At 48.6% G+C, this 17014-nt stretch overlaps 1 protein-coding gene across 1 annotated transcript in view; it reads left to right on the top strand.

Annotated features, from left to right (window-relative positions):
- The window catches only part of PTPN4 (protein tyrosine phosphatase non-receptor type 4), a 1253225-nt gene that overhangs the window by 861472 nt on the left and 374739 nt on the right, over positions 1-17014 (top strand). Inside the window, exons 21-22 of the mRNA XM_078682081.1 lie at positions 357-447; positions 546-607. Coding sequence (XP_078538207.1) covers positions 357-447; positions 546-607 — 153 coding nt within the window. The remainder of the gene's footprint in view (positions 1-356; positions 448-545; positions 608-17014) is intronic.

The raw sequence follows: 17014 nt of genomic DNA, 5'->3' as shown, positions 1-17014 counted from the left end.
GTCTCACCGGTAACCAATGAAGTTGTCGGATGGTTTTAGAGATTGGTTTGAACTTGGGTATTCCTGTGATAAATCTAGCAGCTGCTTTCTGTACCAGCTGTAGTTTGTTCAGTACCTTTTCTTGAGCATTGACAAGAAGTGCGTTACAGTAGTCAATGCGGGACATGACCAGGGTGCACTGTAGAGAGAAATATTTTGCTACAGGTACTTGTACTTATTGGAACAAACTTCTTCAGTAGTAGTATTAATTGTTGATGTGCCTCATGTATATATTTTGTATGTTTGCGAATTCTCAATAAAATATATTTTGTACAGCTGTGTACTGTTTCATCATTACACTGTATGTTGTCTTACAGCAACTGTACAGGAAAAAACCTGGGATGACTATGTCTTGTGCCAAATTACCTCAGAACATTTCCAAAAATAGATACAGAGATATTTCTCCTTGTAAGTATATCATGAATGAATCCACTAACATTTCTGGTTGGTAACAGGATCTGCAAACACAAGTTTATTTTAACATTTATTTTTGTTGTGTTTTTCAGATGATGCTACCCGGGTGATTTTAGAAGGCAGTGATGATTATATCAATGCAAATTACCTAAATGTAAGTTGTATTTTTATGGTTTTAAGTGTAGGGCATATTCTGATATAGCAGTCATCCCAGAGGATTTGTTTAACATACATTTCCATTTGTTTTATATTTAATCATTGGGAAAGATCTTTCAACTTGTGTGCAGACGCTTTTCAATTGTTTTTTTATTTTTTGATTGACATTTTCAAGAAAAGGTTGCTTTACAACACAACATGCCAGCATAATCTCGAATCTGTACAGGAGTTTAAATCGTCAGTCTATACAGTACACAATACATCTGTAGTTATTCACGCCCCACTTGTTCACTTCCAATGAAAAAATTACATATTCATCATATATCCAGATAATTTTAAGAATCAACAGAAAAAAAAAATCACATTGCATAGTACCACATAGAGGGCCTAAGACATCACCAACTCAATCTATTAAATCCACATATCCAGAAGTTAAGGAGGGGGAGACCCAAAAACAGGTGGCAATCAATATCCCATCATAGAATGCCTCAGTCTGAGTTTTGCCCGCACGTGCTCCTTCAGTAGAGTCCTGCTGTCTTTGAGCCCAGTTCAGTAATAGTTCCCACATGTTTCGAGGTCTAGAAGTAGGGGACACAAGCTCCCAGAATGTGCTTAACTGTGTGTGACCGTATGTAACATCAGTACTCCACCCTTTAATGGAGGGCACCCTTCTCCTGCCCCAATGAACTGCAACCTGCCGTTTGGCGAACAGCAAGAGGAGTGCATGTAATTTACGCAGCTTGGGAGTGTGTCCTTAACATAGCCTAATAGGGTTAGGGTGGGGGATGGGACATCTGACGTGCCAATAATTTGATTCACTGAGGTGAAAATCAGGGACCAGAATTCAGCAATTTTGAGGCAGTCCCATGCTACATGTAAACAAGAGGCAGGAGTGTATCTACAGCTCTTGCAGCTGTCATCTTCCCTGATTCCCATGCGATATAGACTCACAGGTGTTCTATAAAATGTATGATAATATTTAAAGTGAATCAATCGAAGGGGCCATCGGGAAACACTCCCAGAGGGCAGGGCACACCGTACGCAACTTATGATATAAGAAGAGCTCAGCAGATGGCACAGTTTGCCCCTCATCTGCATCTGGGGGAGAGTGGGGCCTGAACGTGTCTCCCGGATACAGGTCGGCAAAAGTTTGAAGTTTCATCTTTTGTTCCAGTATCTTACTGACACCATCTTGAATGCAAAGCAGCATTGGATTCTGCGCTAGGAGCATACAGCACCGGGATATCCGCTCTCTTGCGCAACTCGTCCCATGCCCAACATAGGGTCCCAGAGATGTCTATATCTTCACGAGGGCGACGTGACGTGTGGTAAATCACCACCTTTAGCGCGATTGGAGCCATCGCTTCTCGACTGCTACATGGGGTTGGAAGGGCGTCCGATGGACCCAGTAGTGCAAGAATTGAGCTTGGGCACATAGTGCATAAAGATGCATGTCTGGGGCTCCTAGACCACCCTGCTTCAACAGGAGTGTCAACAAATCCCAGGATGCTCTAGCCTGTCCCCCTGCCCACACTAGGGAGACCATCTACGACTTCAGGGTGTTCAAAAATGCTGTGTAAGAGGGATCAGTATGTTGACAAATAAATACAAAAAATTTCGGTAAGATGACCATTTTAGCCAATGCAATCTTCCCGTCCAGAGAGAGTGGTAACCTGGACCATATTTTTACCTTATCTTCCAACCACGTGACAGCGCGCCCATAATTTAGATTCCACACGTCCTGTGTAACTCGACTTATCCATACCCCCAAATATTTAACCGCCTCAGCCTCCCATCTCAGAGGGAACTCTGATGTCACCGGGGGCGTACCATCTGTCAGTGGAAATATCACCGTCTTAGCCCAGTTGATGAAGATACCAGCCTGACCTCCGAAATGAATAAATTCCCTCAAAATGGGATCCAAGTTCCCCTCTGGATTGACAATGTAAAGAGTCAAATCGTCTGCATAGAGGGAAATAAGTAGACTCCGGGAGCTGAACCCTATGCCTCAGGCTGTGTGATGTTGCCAGATGCGGGCAGCCAAGGGCTCCATCACGAAGAGCAAAGGAGAGAGGGGGCACCCCTGCCTGGTGCCACGCAAAATTAGAAAGGGGTCTGAAAGTAAGCCATTCACCCTAATCCGAGCGCTGGGTAGAGTGTACAGCAACCTAATGCGATGAATGAAGAGCGGGCTACACCCCATGCGGCCTAAAATAGCGTCTAAAAATACAGCCTCGGTTCGAACGTCTGGGTGTAAATAATGCAGCACCGAGAAGATAGTCTGCAAATTGTGAGAGGTCGACCTCCCGGGAATGAACCCCGACTGGTCGGAAAGTGCAATAATGGAAAGCAGGGACTACAATGTGTTTGCAATCAGCTTGGCTAGAATTTTAACGTCCACATTTATCATTGATAATGACCGATAGGAATCTATCTCCATTTCCGGCTTCCCTGGTTTTAGAAGAGTAATGATGATCGCTTCCCTCATTGACTGAGGTAGAACTCCATCCTCCAGGGCCTCTTCATATAGTGCCAACAGCCGAGGTGCTAGCTTCTCCTCATAGGTTTTATAAAAGGACGTGGTCAGGCCATCAGGCTCAGGGGCCTTACCTAGCGGTAAACTTTTTATAACCTGGGCTACATCTTCCACTGTGAATGGGAGATCCATATACTCTCTATGGGTCCGATTGAACCAGACCAGTGCCAGTGAATCAAGGAAAGCTTGCAGTCCCTTGGGACATGTCTCCTGGGTAGTAGTGTACAAGTGAGAATAAAACGTGGAGAACGCGTTTAGAATTTCTGCTTCGCCCCTGATTGTGGCACCCTGTGAGGTTTGTATTTCGTGAATGAACTCAGTCGGCCGAGAGGGTCAGATCATACCAGCTAGCGTGCGGCCTAGTCTAATGCCCTCCCCATACCGCCGCGCCTCAGCATATTTCCCCAAGAACTTAACTTCACGTTGAGCCTCTTCGGCAAAGTCCAACAATTTGGATTTAGGGAGAGTCCCAGTTTGGGGCTCGTTTGTGGAATAAAATTGCTCCTCAAGCTCCTTTATCTGAGTTTCCAGTGAGGCAAGAGTGCCACAGATAGCCTTTAACACTCCCGCCTTCCTGGCAATACACTGACCCCTGATAACTACCTAGAATGCCTCCCAGAGTGAGGCCTCAGTAGCTACTGAGCCCATATTGAGGGTGAAATAATCAGTAATATCAGTCCGTATTTCCTCCTTGAATGCTTCATCAAGCAGGGCATGCGGCGGGAGGTGCCAGGAGAAAGCACGGGGGAGCGAGCGCGGGAGCGACAGTTTCAATAAGCATGGGGCGTTGGCAGACACGGAGCGCAGCAGATGCAAAATGTCAGATGTCCAAGCAGCAATATCTCGGAATACTAACCAGAAGTCCAAGTGGGACCAAGCGCTGTGATGATCGGAAATACATGTGCCCTCCTTCACCAAGGGGTGTATCTTACGCCATATGTCGAGTAATTCCCCATCCGAGATTATGGTAAGACAGCTGGGGCAAGGTGGTGTAATCACCCTTTGCTATAGATATAGTATACCTATATCTAACCCTAAAATGGACACATATATTCCTATCAGTCACTCCTATGGCAGGCCTTATCAATCCTGAAGGCAGAGTGGTTGGAATTATGTGAGATGGTGCTCTGGCATGAGCTGAGCCTGTCTGCAGCCTGCGGAACCAAGTCCTTATAGCTGTTCCATGATAACGCTATACCATATACTCTTAAGTGCATTATAATCCTCTCAGTTAAATGCTAACTTTGGTATAGCATTATCAAAACATGTCGAGTAAGGTGTCATACGAAGTGGAATACTACCCCCTCGCCAATTCTGGCGACGGGGGTAGCATTCCACCCTCTAGAGGGGCACGACATGTATGTAACTGTGAATCCCGGTTAAAGTTAACTCGAGCCTTGGCATCACAAAATGGATGCTGCCACCACAGACACAAGTCTGACCTCCTGCTGCTGGGAGTCCTTCCAGCGAGGGAGGCTTGGACAAAGGGTTTCCTGCCTTGGGAGGTGCTAGCACCACCCCAGACAGGATTTTGTGTATTGGGTAGGATAGGCCTGAAAGGAATGAGACATGCCTGGGGCACACAAGGTGTCCTGTGCATACACTGGTTCAAACCAGTTGATGCCCCAGCTCTGGCGCGAAACCGGACAAAGGATAGGGGGTGTAACCACCCCCTTTCCTGGTCCCACCCAGGGGAGGGACCTAGTCACCAGTACAGCCCCCTTTAGCAGGATAAAGGTAGGAGCTGGTCCCATTCCAAGTTAGATTAATCCTGAACTACTCTACAAGAAGAAACTCTGGACTTCGACTTCCTACAACAGAAGACTGAAGAAATCTCCCTTGTGGGCAAGGAGTGTCCACCCTGCAACTGCAGGCACCATCAAGCGTCCAGCGGCTTCACTTTGTCGTCTTCCCTCGAGGATCCAGACTTCAGAGCCCGACGAGACCCGGATTCCCAGACCTCTCCGACCTCAACTCACATCTGCAGCAAAGCTGAGACCCGTGGGTGCGACGAGACACGTGGGACCGGCCATCTTGAAAGAAACTGCACTTCGCTTCCAGCACGACTCCCGAGGTAAACTCGACCAAGTGCTTTGGGGATTGAGAAGCCCCAGCCCCGAGCAGCTCCTGCACCGAAGATCAGCCCTCCAGCATCCACGAGATCTGCGTGGGGCCCTTCTGCCTCTTTGCTGCTCGATGTGTTGTCTGGTCACTTGCCGGCTGGCTAGTGCCCTTCTAGACGACGAACCTTGAAATCTTCACTGCTGGTCTGGTTGCTCCAGGCTGGTCCTTGCTCCCTTCCAAAATAGGAGCACCCCGGACCCTCCTGGTCCACTCCAGACGCCGTTTCCACTCACCGCGTGGGTTGCCTTTGCCAAGGCCTGTTGACTCCAAATCAGGATCCGACACCGCCGACAGCGAGAGCCTGCGTGGGACAGCTCGTGCCTCCATCCTGGTCGTCGAATACACCTCCTGGTCCACGTGGCAGCAGAGACAAGCGTCCACTCTTCACCTGATCGCGACAACAGCATCTGGTTCCCTCCTGGTTCCACACCGGTCACTGGCTAGTGACTTTGAACACTGTCCCCTCTGCTTTCAGGTCCTCTTCTTCCTCGATCCACCCGTGGATCGCACCGGACATCTTCCTCCTGGTCGCCTGCAGCATCTTTTCTTCCAGGCTCCATAGACTTCAACGCAGAAACCCGACACGACTTCGCACCTATGCACCCGCAGCCCGTGGGTGAGGTAACGAGAGCATTTCGGTGCTCAAGGGTAGCTTGACTCTCCTAGTGTCCAAATTCAGTCGTTTTAGTCCTAACTAGTCAGGATTGCCCGTACTTACCTTTTTCTTGAACTGTACTGTCCATAGACGTTGTTACGCATCTCGCGTGTGAGTTCACACTCTGCACACGCGTTCCGTGGGCCTCCTATTACTTACCCAAAGTTAGGATAGCGTAGTCCCAGCGATCCTACAGCCTCTGGACAGCTCCATCCCTTCTATCGATTTCCTTATACCATTTACTTAGTATATGGTTTGCCGTGCCCCTGGGGCACCATTGTAATTTTGTGCAACTTATCGTATTTTTCCTAAGAGTTTGTCATGTGCCTAGCCCTCTGATCTCATAAAGAGTTCAGAGCTGTTTGTTATTAATAAATATACTGTTTATTTTCATAACAACCTGTGTGGGTCCTTTCATCTGGTATTCAAGGGGTTATATTGTGGTAAAACAGCTGGCTTCACATGCCAAAAGAGTTTAGCCTAAGACTGCTTTGTCCATGCTACCATTAGGATAGCTGGTCTACAAGGTTGACTTACAACCAATCACCATAAGGGTTGTTTGGACTGATACAAGGTGATCACTAGAACTAGTGAGCATCATATATCAGGCCAATTTCTCACATTGGTGTGCAGCGGTTGGGATTTGAGCTTGCTGTTGTTTTTACCAAATATAATCTTGAAATATCATTTGAAAGATCACATAAGGTACCCTAGGTACATATAACAAGCTTAGAAATACTCTGAGTTCTACTGAACCAGCTGTTGTAGTAGAAAGGGCCTAGCGCACCCTGACTACAACTCTTAGCAAGGGATCAGTAGGAAAACCCATAGTGTAGGTAGGTGCATCACTTACACCTCACTAGAAAGCATGTCTACCCATGGAGAGACTTCAGAGACTCCCCTAGTGGTTAGTGACCCTCCACAGGTCCTTTCCAGATATGCAGCCCTCAGTTTCCAGGAGATGAGACAATTGTGTACCTCCAGGAAATTGAAACAGGGTTCTAACCCTACCACTCCTTTTCTGTTAGGTCTCTTAGAGACATATGATGCTAGAAGGGCTTCTAACCCAGGCCCCTCTAATCCAGATGGGAGCATGCCCCCCTTAGAAGGTAATCCTGACTCCAACCCCCCTGAAACAGAGAATGTAGATGAGGAGGAGGAGGAGGAGGAGGAGGAAGAGTCCTCTGGGGATGAGGCAGACAAAGGGCCAGTAGTAGTCAGCAGACTCACCAGGGACAACTTAAGCCTACATGAAGGTGGTACTGGGGGAGCCCCAAGACCACCCTCAAGCAGGCCTAACCTTGGGAATGGACGAGTTAGATCTCACTCCAGAGGCTCTAACAGATCTATTCACACCCATGTCTCTCAGGCATCTTCTCAGAGAGGGATGACATCCCCTCAGAGAAGAGAGCATAAAGCAAAGATGAGGGAAGTGAATTGGAGGATTGAAAGGGAAGAACTTGCCCTTGCCAAAGAGAAAATTGCCTTTGCCAGAGAGCAACAGTTGAGTGGGGTAGTCCCCACTGGTGGCAGCAATATTCCTAGGGATAGAGAAAGGGGTTTTGATACTAGAAACCTGAGTAAAATAGTGCCCTCCTATAAGACAGGAGATGATATCCACAAGTGGATAACTGCTCTGGAGAGAGCCTGCAAAGTACAGCAGGTACCCCAGAGTCAGTGGGCAGCTATATTGTGGCTCTCCTTTGAAGGCAAAGGTAGAGATAAACTTCTCATTGTTAGAGATGAGGATGCTAATGATTACCAAGTCTTGAAAACTGCACTGATTGATGGGTTTGGCTTAACAACTGAACAGTACAGGTTAATGTTCAGAGACACCCAGAAAACTCAGGCTCAAGATTGGACTGACTTTGTTGATTGTGCCACTAAGGCTTTGGAAGGCTGGTTACTGGGAAGTAAAGTTACTGATTACACAGGATTGTATAATCTAATTATGAGAGAGCAAATCTTAAATAATTGTCAGAACCAGTTGTTGCATCAGCACCTGATTGACTCAGATCTGACCTCTCCCCAAGAATTGGGAAAGAAGGCAGACCGATCAAGCAGCAGAACCAGGGTGGTGGCCAGAAGAAAGCAGACCAGAAGGGTAATAATGAGAATAAGCAAAATGACCAGAAGTCTTCAACAGGGCCCCAACAATCTAAAGAGGGTAGGTCCCAGAATTCCCAAAAGAAGAAGAATGATGGTCCTAAGAAACCATGGTGCCAATACTGTAAAAGTAAGACTCACTGGTTTAGTGAGTGCACCAAGAAAGGCCAAACTCCTACCACTACTGTCCCTAAGACACCTGCACCCCCTAGTACAGTTAGTAGTGGTAGTGTACCTCCCAAGGCTATAGTTGGGTTAACCCTGGGAACTGATGTTGGTTCTGACTTAGTCAGAATTCCTACTCAGGCAGTTCTTGTTTTTACTGGGGACATAGATATGACCCCTACTGTAAGTCCTAGTACTCTGGGCAAATACAAACGCCTTTAATCAATGGAAAACTGGCTCAGGCCTACAGGGACACATGTGCCAGTGTCACTATGGTGACACCAACATTTGAGGACCCTGACCAGATCATGCTAGGTTCAGATTACCTAGTGACCAATGCTAGCAATGTCACTACCAATCACAGTATGGCGGTTGTTAATTTCTCCTGGGGAGGGGTAACTGGCCTCAAAAGGGTTGTAGTTAGTTCAGACCTCCCAGTAGATTGTCTTTTGGGCAATGATTTGGAATCCTCACTGTGGTCAGATGTGGAGTACAGGACTCATCTAGAAATGCTAGGTCTCTCCTCACATGTCCTTGCTGTGACCAGGTCACAGGCCAAGAAATGCCAGCTGAACAAGTGCTGGATCCTGGAAGAATGGACCAGACACTACCCAAGAGGAAGAGCAGTAGGGGTAGGGCTGAGCCTTCCCCCCCTGCCTCAGGTTGAGGATCAGCCCTCACAGGAGTCTGACCCAAAGACCCCAGAAGGAACTGTCCTAGAAGAGCTTGAACCTGAACAGGTTGAGTTTCTTGGGACAGGGGGACCTTCCAGGGCAGACTTGAGACAGGCACAGTTAGACTGTTCCTCCCTTGAACCGCTCAGGCAGCAGGCTGCTGCTGGGGCTGCATGGAATGCTACAGGTGCCCACAAGGTATATTGGGATGAAGGACTACTATACTCTGAGGCAAGAGACCCCAAGCCTGGTGCTACCAGGAGGCTGGTCATCCCCTAGTCTCTTAGAGGTTTCCTTCTCACCTTAGCCCATGAGATTCCCCTTGCAGGTCACTTAGGCCAGAACAAGACTTGGGACAGGCTTGCCCCACACTTTCACTGGCCTCATATGTCTGAAGACACCAAAGAGTTTTGTCGCTCATGTGTCACCTGTCAAGCCAGTGGCAAATCAGGTGGCACAACAAAGGCCACCCTTATACCACTACCTGTGGTGGGGGTACCCTTTGAGAGAGTGGGGATCGACATTGTTGGACCAATGGACCCCCCAACAGCATCTGGGCACAGATTTATACTGGTGGTAGTGGATCATGCCACCAGGTATCCAGAAGCTATTCCCCTTAGGACCACTACAGCTCCTGTTGTGGCCAGGGCCCTACTTGGAGTTTTCTCCAGAGTGGGGTTTCCTAAGGAGGTTGTCTCTGACAGAGGTGCCAACTTCATGTCAGGATACTTGACTGCAATGTCGAAGGAGTGTGGTATAAATTACAATTTTACCACACCCTATCACCCACAGTGCAATGGGCTTGTTGAGAGATTCAACAAGACCCTAAAAGGGATGATAAAAGGGTTATCTGAAAAGCTTAGGCGAAGATGGGACATCCTTTTACCCTGCCTCCTGTTTGCTTACAGAGAGGTCCCACAGAAGGGAGTTGGCTACAGCCCTTTTGAGCTTCTGTTTGGGCATCCTGTAAGAGGACCCCTATGTCTGGTGAAGGAAGGATGGGAGTTACCTCTCAAAAAGCCTAAACTTGACATAGTGAACTATGTACTTGGTCTCCGCTCCAGGATGGCAGAGTACATGGAGAAGGCATCCAAAAACCTTGAGGCCAGCCAAGAACTTCAAAAAGCTTGGCATGACCAAAAGGCTGTCCTAACTGTTTATCATGCAGGACAGAAGGTGTGGGTGTTGGAGCCAGTGGCCCCAGCCGCTCTCCAAGACAAATGGTGTGGACCCCATACCATCATTGAGCAAAAATGGAGAGGTCACCTACCTGGTGGACCTTGGAACTCCCAGGAGCCCCCATAGGGTGCATCATGTGAACAGGCTCAAGGCATTTGTCAACATGGAGGACATAGGCTTGCTCATGGCCACAGATGAGGGGCAGGAGGAAGAGTGACCCTCTCCCAGACCTGCTCACTCAGAACCCTGATGATGGGTCAGTTGATGGTGAAGTCTTTTCTGACAGCCTCTCTGAACAGCAACAAAAGGATTGCAAACAGGTTCTTCAATCCTTTAGACAAATGTTCTCACTGACATCCAGTCAGACAAACTGGTGCACCCATGAGGTGGACACTGGTGACAGTCTGCCTGTCAAGAGTAAAATCTACAGGCAACCTGACCACGTCAGGGACTGCATTAAGAAAGAAGTTCAAAAGATGTTGGAATTGGGAGTCATTGAATCCTCAGAGAGCCCTTGGGCTAGTCCTGTAGTTCTAGTGCCAAAACCTCACACCCAGGATGGTAAGAGAGAGATGAGGTTTTGTGTAGACTACAGGGGTCTCAATGCTGTCACTAAGACAGATGCCCATCCAATACCTAGGGCAGATGAACGTATAGACAAGTTGGCTTCTGCAACTTTCTTGAGTACATTTGACCTAACAGCTGGTTATTGGCAGATCAGGTTAGCTGAGGATGCCAAGGCCAAAACAGCATTTTCTACCCCAGGAGGTCATTACCAATTTGTGGTGATGCCCTTTGGTTTGAAAAAAGCACCTGCCACTTTTCAAAGGTTGGTGAACCAAGTCCTCACTGGGTTGGATGCCTTTTGTGCAGCATATCTAGATGATATTGCTGTCTTCAGCTCCACCTGGGAAGATCACCTGATCCACCTGAGGAAAGTTTTGGAGGCCCTGCAAAAAGCAGGCCTCACTATCAAGGCCACCAAGTGCCAGATAGGGCAGAGTCAGGTTGTGTACCTGGGCCACCTTGTGGGTGGAGGCCAGGTTCAACCCTTGGAGAGCAAGATACAGGCCATAAAGGACTGGGCTCCTCCAACCACCCAGACACAGGTCAGAGCTTTCTTGGGCCTGTCTGGTTACTATAGGAAGTTTGTCATAAATTATGGGTCCATTGTGTCACCACTTAATGACTTGACAAGCAAGAAAATGCCAAAGAAAGTTCAGTGGACAGTTAGCTGTCAGAATGCATTCGATGACCTGAAGCAGGCCATGTGTACTGCACCTATTCTCAAGAGTCCTGACTACTCCAAAACCTTCATTGTCCAAACAGATGCATCTGAGTTGGGTGTGGGAGCTGTTCTATCTCAACTGAATATTGATGGTCATGACCAGCCCATTGCTAAGTCGAAGGCTGACCCCTAGAGAGAAACGTTGGTCAGCTATTGAGAGGGAGGCCTTTGCTGTGATTTGGGCCCTGAAGAAGTTGAGGCCATACTTGTTTGGAACTCACTTCAAGATTCAGACCGACCATAAGCCCCTCTTATGGTTAAATCAGATGAAGGGTGAAAACCCCAAACTTCTTAGGTGGTCCATTTCCCTACAGGGGGTGGACTTTACAGTGGAGCACAGACCAGGGACTGACCATGGCAATGCAGATGGTCTCTCCAGGTATTTTCACTTAAAACAGGAAGGCTCACCTTGTCCAGGTTAGTTTAATGTCCCTAAGTTTGGGGGGGGGGGTATGTAGGAGAGTGGGGTCTGCAATCCTATGGTCACCCCAGATTTTTGCTTCACTGGTTTACGACTTTCCCTGGCTGTGGGCCTGCTAATCAGACCCACAGCCTAGCTGTTCTCTCTCTAAATTGACATCCATGTACTTTAGGTACATTTACCAATTGGTACTGGGCCACCTTATCAGTCCCGGTACAGTGTACCTTAGGTACCCAGGGCATAGGTGTACCCAGGGCCTACCAGGGGCTGAAGCATGTATTATGCCACCCCTGGCTGGCCATCTAAACAGACACAACTGGCTGGTAAGACAGCTGGGGCAAGGTGGTGTAATCACCCTTTGCTATAGATATAGTATACCTATATCTAACCCTAAAATGGACACATATATTCCTATCAGTCACTCCTATGGCAGGCCTTATCAATCCTGAAGGCAGAGTGCTTGGAATTATGTGAGATGGTGCTCTGACATGAGCTGAGCCTGTCTGCAGCCTGCGGAACCAAGTCCTTATAGCTGTTCCATGATAACGCTATACCATATACTCTTAAGTGCTTTATAATCCTCGCAGTTAAATGCTAACTTTGGTATAGCATTATCAAAACATGTCGAGTAAGGTGTCATACGAATTGGAATACTACCCCTTCGCCAATTCTGGCGACGGGGGTAGCATTCCACCCTTCTAGAGGGGCACGACATGTATGTAACTGTGAACCCCGGTTAAAGTTAACTCGAGCCTTGGCATCACAAAATGGATGCTGCCACCACAGACACAAGTCTGACCTCCTGCTGCTGGGAGTCCTTCCAGCGAGGGAGGCTTGGACAAAGGGTTTCCTGCCTTGGGAGGTGCTAGCACCACCCCAGACAGGATTTTGTGTATTGGGTAGGATAGGCCTGAAAGGAATGACACATGCCTGGGGCACACAAGGTGTCCTGTGCATACACCGGTTCAAACCAGTTGCTGGGGCATCCTTGCCCCAGCTCTGGCGCGAAACCGGACAAAGAATAGGGGTGTAACCACCCCCCTTCCTGGTCCCACCCAGGGGAGGGACCTAGTCACCAGTACAGCCCCCTTTAGAAGGATAAAGGTAGGAGCTGGACCCATTCCAAGTTAGATTAATCCTGAACTACTCTACAAGAAGAAACTCTGGACTTCGACTTCCTACAACAGAAGACTGAAGAAATCTCCCTTGTGGGCAAGGAGTGTCCACCCTGCAACTGCAGGCACCATCAAGCGTCCAGCGGCTTCACTTTGTCGTCTTCCCTCGAGGATCCAGACTTCAGAGCCCGACGAGACCCGGATTTCCAGACCTCTCCGACCTCAACTCACATCTGCAGCAAAGCTGAGACCCGTGGGTGCGACGAGACACATGGGACCGGCCATCTTGAAAGAAACTGCACTTCGCTTCCAGCACGACTCCCGAGGTAAACTCGACCAAGTGCTTTGGGGATTGAGAAGCCCCAGCCCCGAGCAACTCCTGCACCAAAGATCAGCCCTCCAGCATCCACGAGATCTGCGTGGGGCCCTTCTGCCTGTTTGCTGCTCGACGAGTTGTCTGGTCACTTGCTGGCTGGCTAGTGCCCTTCTAGATGACGAACCTTGAAATCTTCACTGCTGGTCTGGTTGCTCCAGGCTGGCCCTTACTCCCTTCCAAAAGAGGAGCACCCCGGACCCTCCTGGTCCACTCCAGACGCCGTTTCCACTCACCGCGTGGGTTGCCTTTGCCAAGGCCTGTTGACTCCAAATCCGGATCCGACATCACCGACAGCGAGAGCCTGCGTGGGACATCTCGTGCCTCCATCCTGGTCGTCGAAGACACCTCCTGGTCCACGTGGCTGCAGAGACAAGCGTCCACTCTTCACCTGATCGTGACAACGGCATCTGGTTCCCTCCTGGTTCCACACCGGTCACTGGCTAGTGACTTTGAACACTGTCCCCTCTGCTTTCAGGTCCTCTTCTTCCTCGATCCACCCGTGGATCGCCCCGGACATCTTCCTCCTGGTCGCCTGCAGCATCTTTTCTTCCAGGCTCCATAGACTTCAACGCAGAAACCCGACACGACTTCGCACCTATGCACCCGCAGCCCGTGGGTGAGGTAACGAGAGCATTTTGGTGCTCAAGGGTAGCTTGACTCTCCTAGTGTCCAGATTCACAGTCGTTTTAGTCCTAACTAGTCAGGATTGCCCGTACTTGCCTTTTTCTTGAACTGTACTGTCCATAGACGTTGTTACGCATCTCGCGTGTGAGTTCACACTCTGCACACGCGTTCCGTGGGCCTCCTATTACTTACCTGAAGTTAGTGTAGCGTGGTCCCATCGATCCTACAGCCTCTGGACAGCTCCATTCCTTTTATCGACTCTCACATTCCACTTACTTAGTATATGGTTTGTCGTGCCCCTAGGGCACCATTGTAATTTTGTGCAACTTGTAGTGTTTTTCGTAAGAGAATGTCATGTGCTTAGCCCTCTGACCTCATAAAGAGTTCGGAGGTGTTGTTATTAATAAATATACTGTTCATTTTCATAACAACCTGTGTGGTGTCCTTTCATCTGGTATTCAAGGGGTTATATTGTGGTAAAACAGCTGGCTTCACATGCCAAAAGAGTTTAGCCTAAGCCTGCTTTGTCCATGCTACCATTAGGATAGCTGGTCTATAAGGTTGACTTACAACCAATCACCATAAGGGTTGTTTGGACTGATACAAGGTGATCACTAGAACTAGTGAGCATCATATATCAGGCCAACTTCTCACAGGGGTCAAAAAGTTTGGTCTCCATTTTGGATATGGCAGTAGTTTCCGGGATACCAGTAATGCCAAGGTAGTTTCTACGCAACCTCGCCTCCAAATCATCATTCTTAACCCGGAAAATTCCTAGTAATTTGTCCATATGTAGTAGCTGTTCCTTAGTTTCAACCTGGATCTCGTGAAATTCGGTGTGGGGGCTTTCCAGGGCATCAAGGCGGGTCTCATGTACAGTCACCTGGGTCTTGACGGAGTCCAGTTGCGTAGTCGGGGTATCTAGCTTCGAGTCTATGTTTTGCAGGCTGGAGCGCATCTCCAACATGAGGGTAAGCAGGTCTTTACCCTGATCCTCCGCGTGTGTGTCATGTTGACCGTCCGCCTGCGCATATGGGTCTGACTCAGTATGACGAGTGGCACGCTTGTTTTCAAAAGTAAGTTTTGGTTGTGTAGCATCTTGTTTACCCATAGAGCAGTGGCAATAAAGTAGTGCAGATCACGAGGAGGGTCAGCCCGCACTCAGCACGTCTTGTCTCCACCCAACTCCAGCAAGAATGTCGTCAGCTGTGCTAGTACCCTTCTCTCACCTAAGTGCCTCTTATTTCACCTAGCGCTTCATGCCGCACATCGACCTGTTCTGGCCTGCCAGTATTCATGCGGGTCTTCCGTACTTCCACAGGGGTCCGCTGCAGGGTCTCACCTCAGATGTTGCCCGCCCTCAGAGAACCATTCCACAACTATCAGTGCCACAGAGTTAACGCGTCATAAACGGCTATATGGGTGATAGATAGGCACAGATCACCAAGGGTCCACAGGGGCACAGACAGGATGTTGCGTGCCAGCAATTGTAGCCTTCTAGAAGGGCAGCTGGGTGATCATCCACAACCAGCCGCAGCCCGAGGAACGCCGCAGCTCTCAATGCCAGTCAATTCGCGCAGGGCCACACACTCACTGGTCTCCTACTCAGGCTCCTTCAAAGTCACATATAACGACCACTGCTGAGTGACAATTCCTCCCTCCGGGTGGTCCTCCACGGTGATAGCCAGCCTAATCTAGAAATGGCGGACTCACCACCTATAGCGCTTTGCACCTTCTCGACCGTTCCTCGCCAAATTCGACACCCACGCTGAAGCCGCAACTCCCCTCAATGCTGACTCAGCAACGGTCCTGAACCGGGTTGCATATCCAGGCTACCGACCTCCTTTGCCTCAGATCTTGGCCTCAGAGCAGCGCGGTCCTAAAATGGCGGCGCAGGGTTCCTGGTACGTCATCCCACTCCACCTCACATGCAGCCCGCAGTGGCGGTCGTAGCAAAATGCTCCACAGTTCCTCTGTCCCCCTCAGACAGGACGCATACCTCGAACCTCAGGGATGCTGCGGGCAGGGGAATCTCGTCTTCTCCCCAGGTCCGCGGCCTACAGCCCACCAGCAGCCGCGGGTTCGATTTTCAGGCTTCCCGCCCGCAGCTCAACCAAGGGTCCGGATTATCGCAGGCAGTTGGCGGCTCCACAAATCTCCACGCAGCTCAGACCCTGTGTGCCCGCAGATCACAGGAACAACAGCGCTGGGGTCCACTAGTGTTCTGCTACTCGCAGGCAAGAATAACCAGCTTAACAACTCTCTATATGCAAGGATTCTACGAAGATTATTTCCCGGCCAGCAGGGCTCATTCACAGAGCGCCCAATATCACAAATTGACCTACATCTTTTACCAATATCCCTATTGTAAAAGTTGATGTTCTTCTGGACAATTGTAGCGGGCCATTGCAATTTAAGCCACAATATCATAAACTATATTATCTAGCATTTGATTGTACCTTATGTAAGCAAATAATTAACCTACGAAGATGCATTTAATACATTCTAAGAATAAACTTTGGGGATTGTCACTGCTGTATAATACTGCTTTCTGTGCCTCCTAGATGAAAGAACCAACCAGCATTCTATAAACAGGAGATTGTTTTTATAACAAAATGTCAGTGCCTCCCTGTGCTACTACATATCTTTCTCTCTAAAAATTAATCGTTCTGCTCCTTGATTTTTACATGTAAGTGTTAGTGTGAATTTGGACGTTCATGGTCTGTAGGTCTGGGAGATGATCCATTGAGTTGAATGTCTCCATACCAAGAGACAGCTTATTCTTAATTTAGGATTAAAAGTTAACCTCTTTTAGTGATTTAAGTACTGTAATAGTCTTCTGTTTGGCCTTCCCTGGTACTCTTTCCACCATTAGACTATGTCCTGAATGAGACCCAATCTCTGAATAATCCACCATGGCATACCCCCATCTCTGCATACTAAAAGTGAGCTTGTTGGATCACCAACAAGTTTATGGTTGGATACTAGCTACTGGCACTTGTATTCACAGCATTGGATGGTCTGCCTCCAACCACCTCTGTGATATGTTATCTCATTACCGAGCTACTTGAAATCTAATAACTGTCTGCTTTAATCTCCCAGTCATGTCCAAGCCATTTTGTGCTTCCTCCTGCTTCAGGTC

This window comes from Lissotriton helveticus, chromosome 3_1, assembly GCF_964261635.1.
Source record: "Lissotriton helveticus chromosome 3_1, aLisHel1.1, whole genome shotgun sequence".
Taxonomy (NCBI): domain Eukaryota; kingdom Metazoa; phylum Chordata; class Amphibia; order Caudata; family Salamandridae; genus Lissotriton; species Lissotriton helveticus.
The sequence above is the reverse complement of the archived record's forward strand: the minus strand, read 5'-3'. Positions and strand labels throughout refer to the sequence as shown.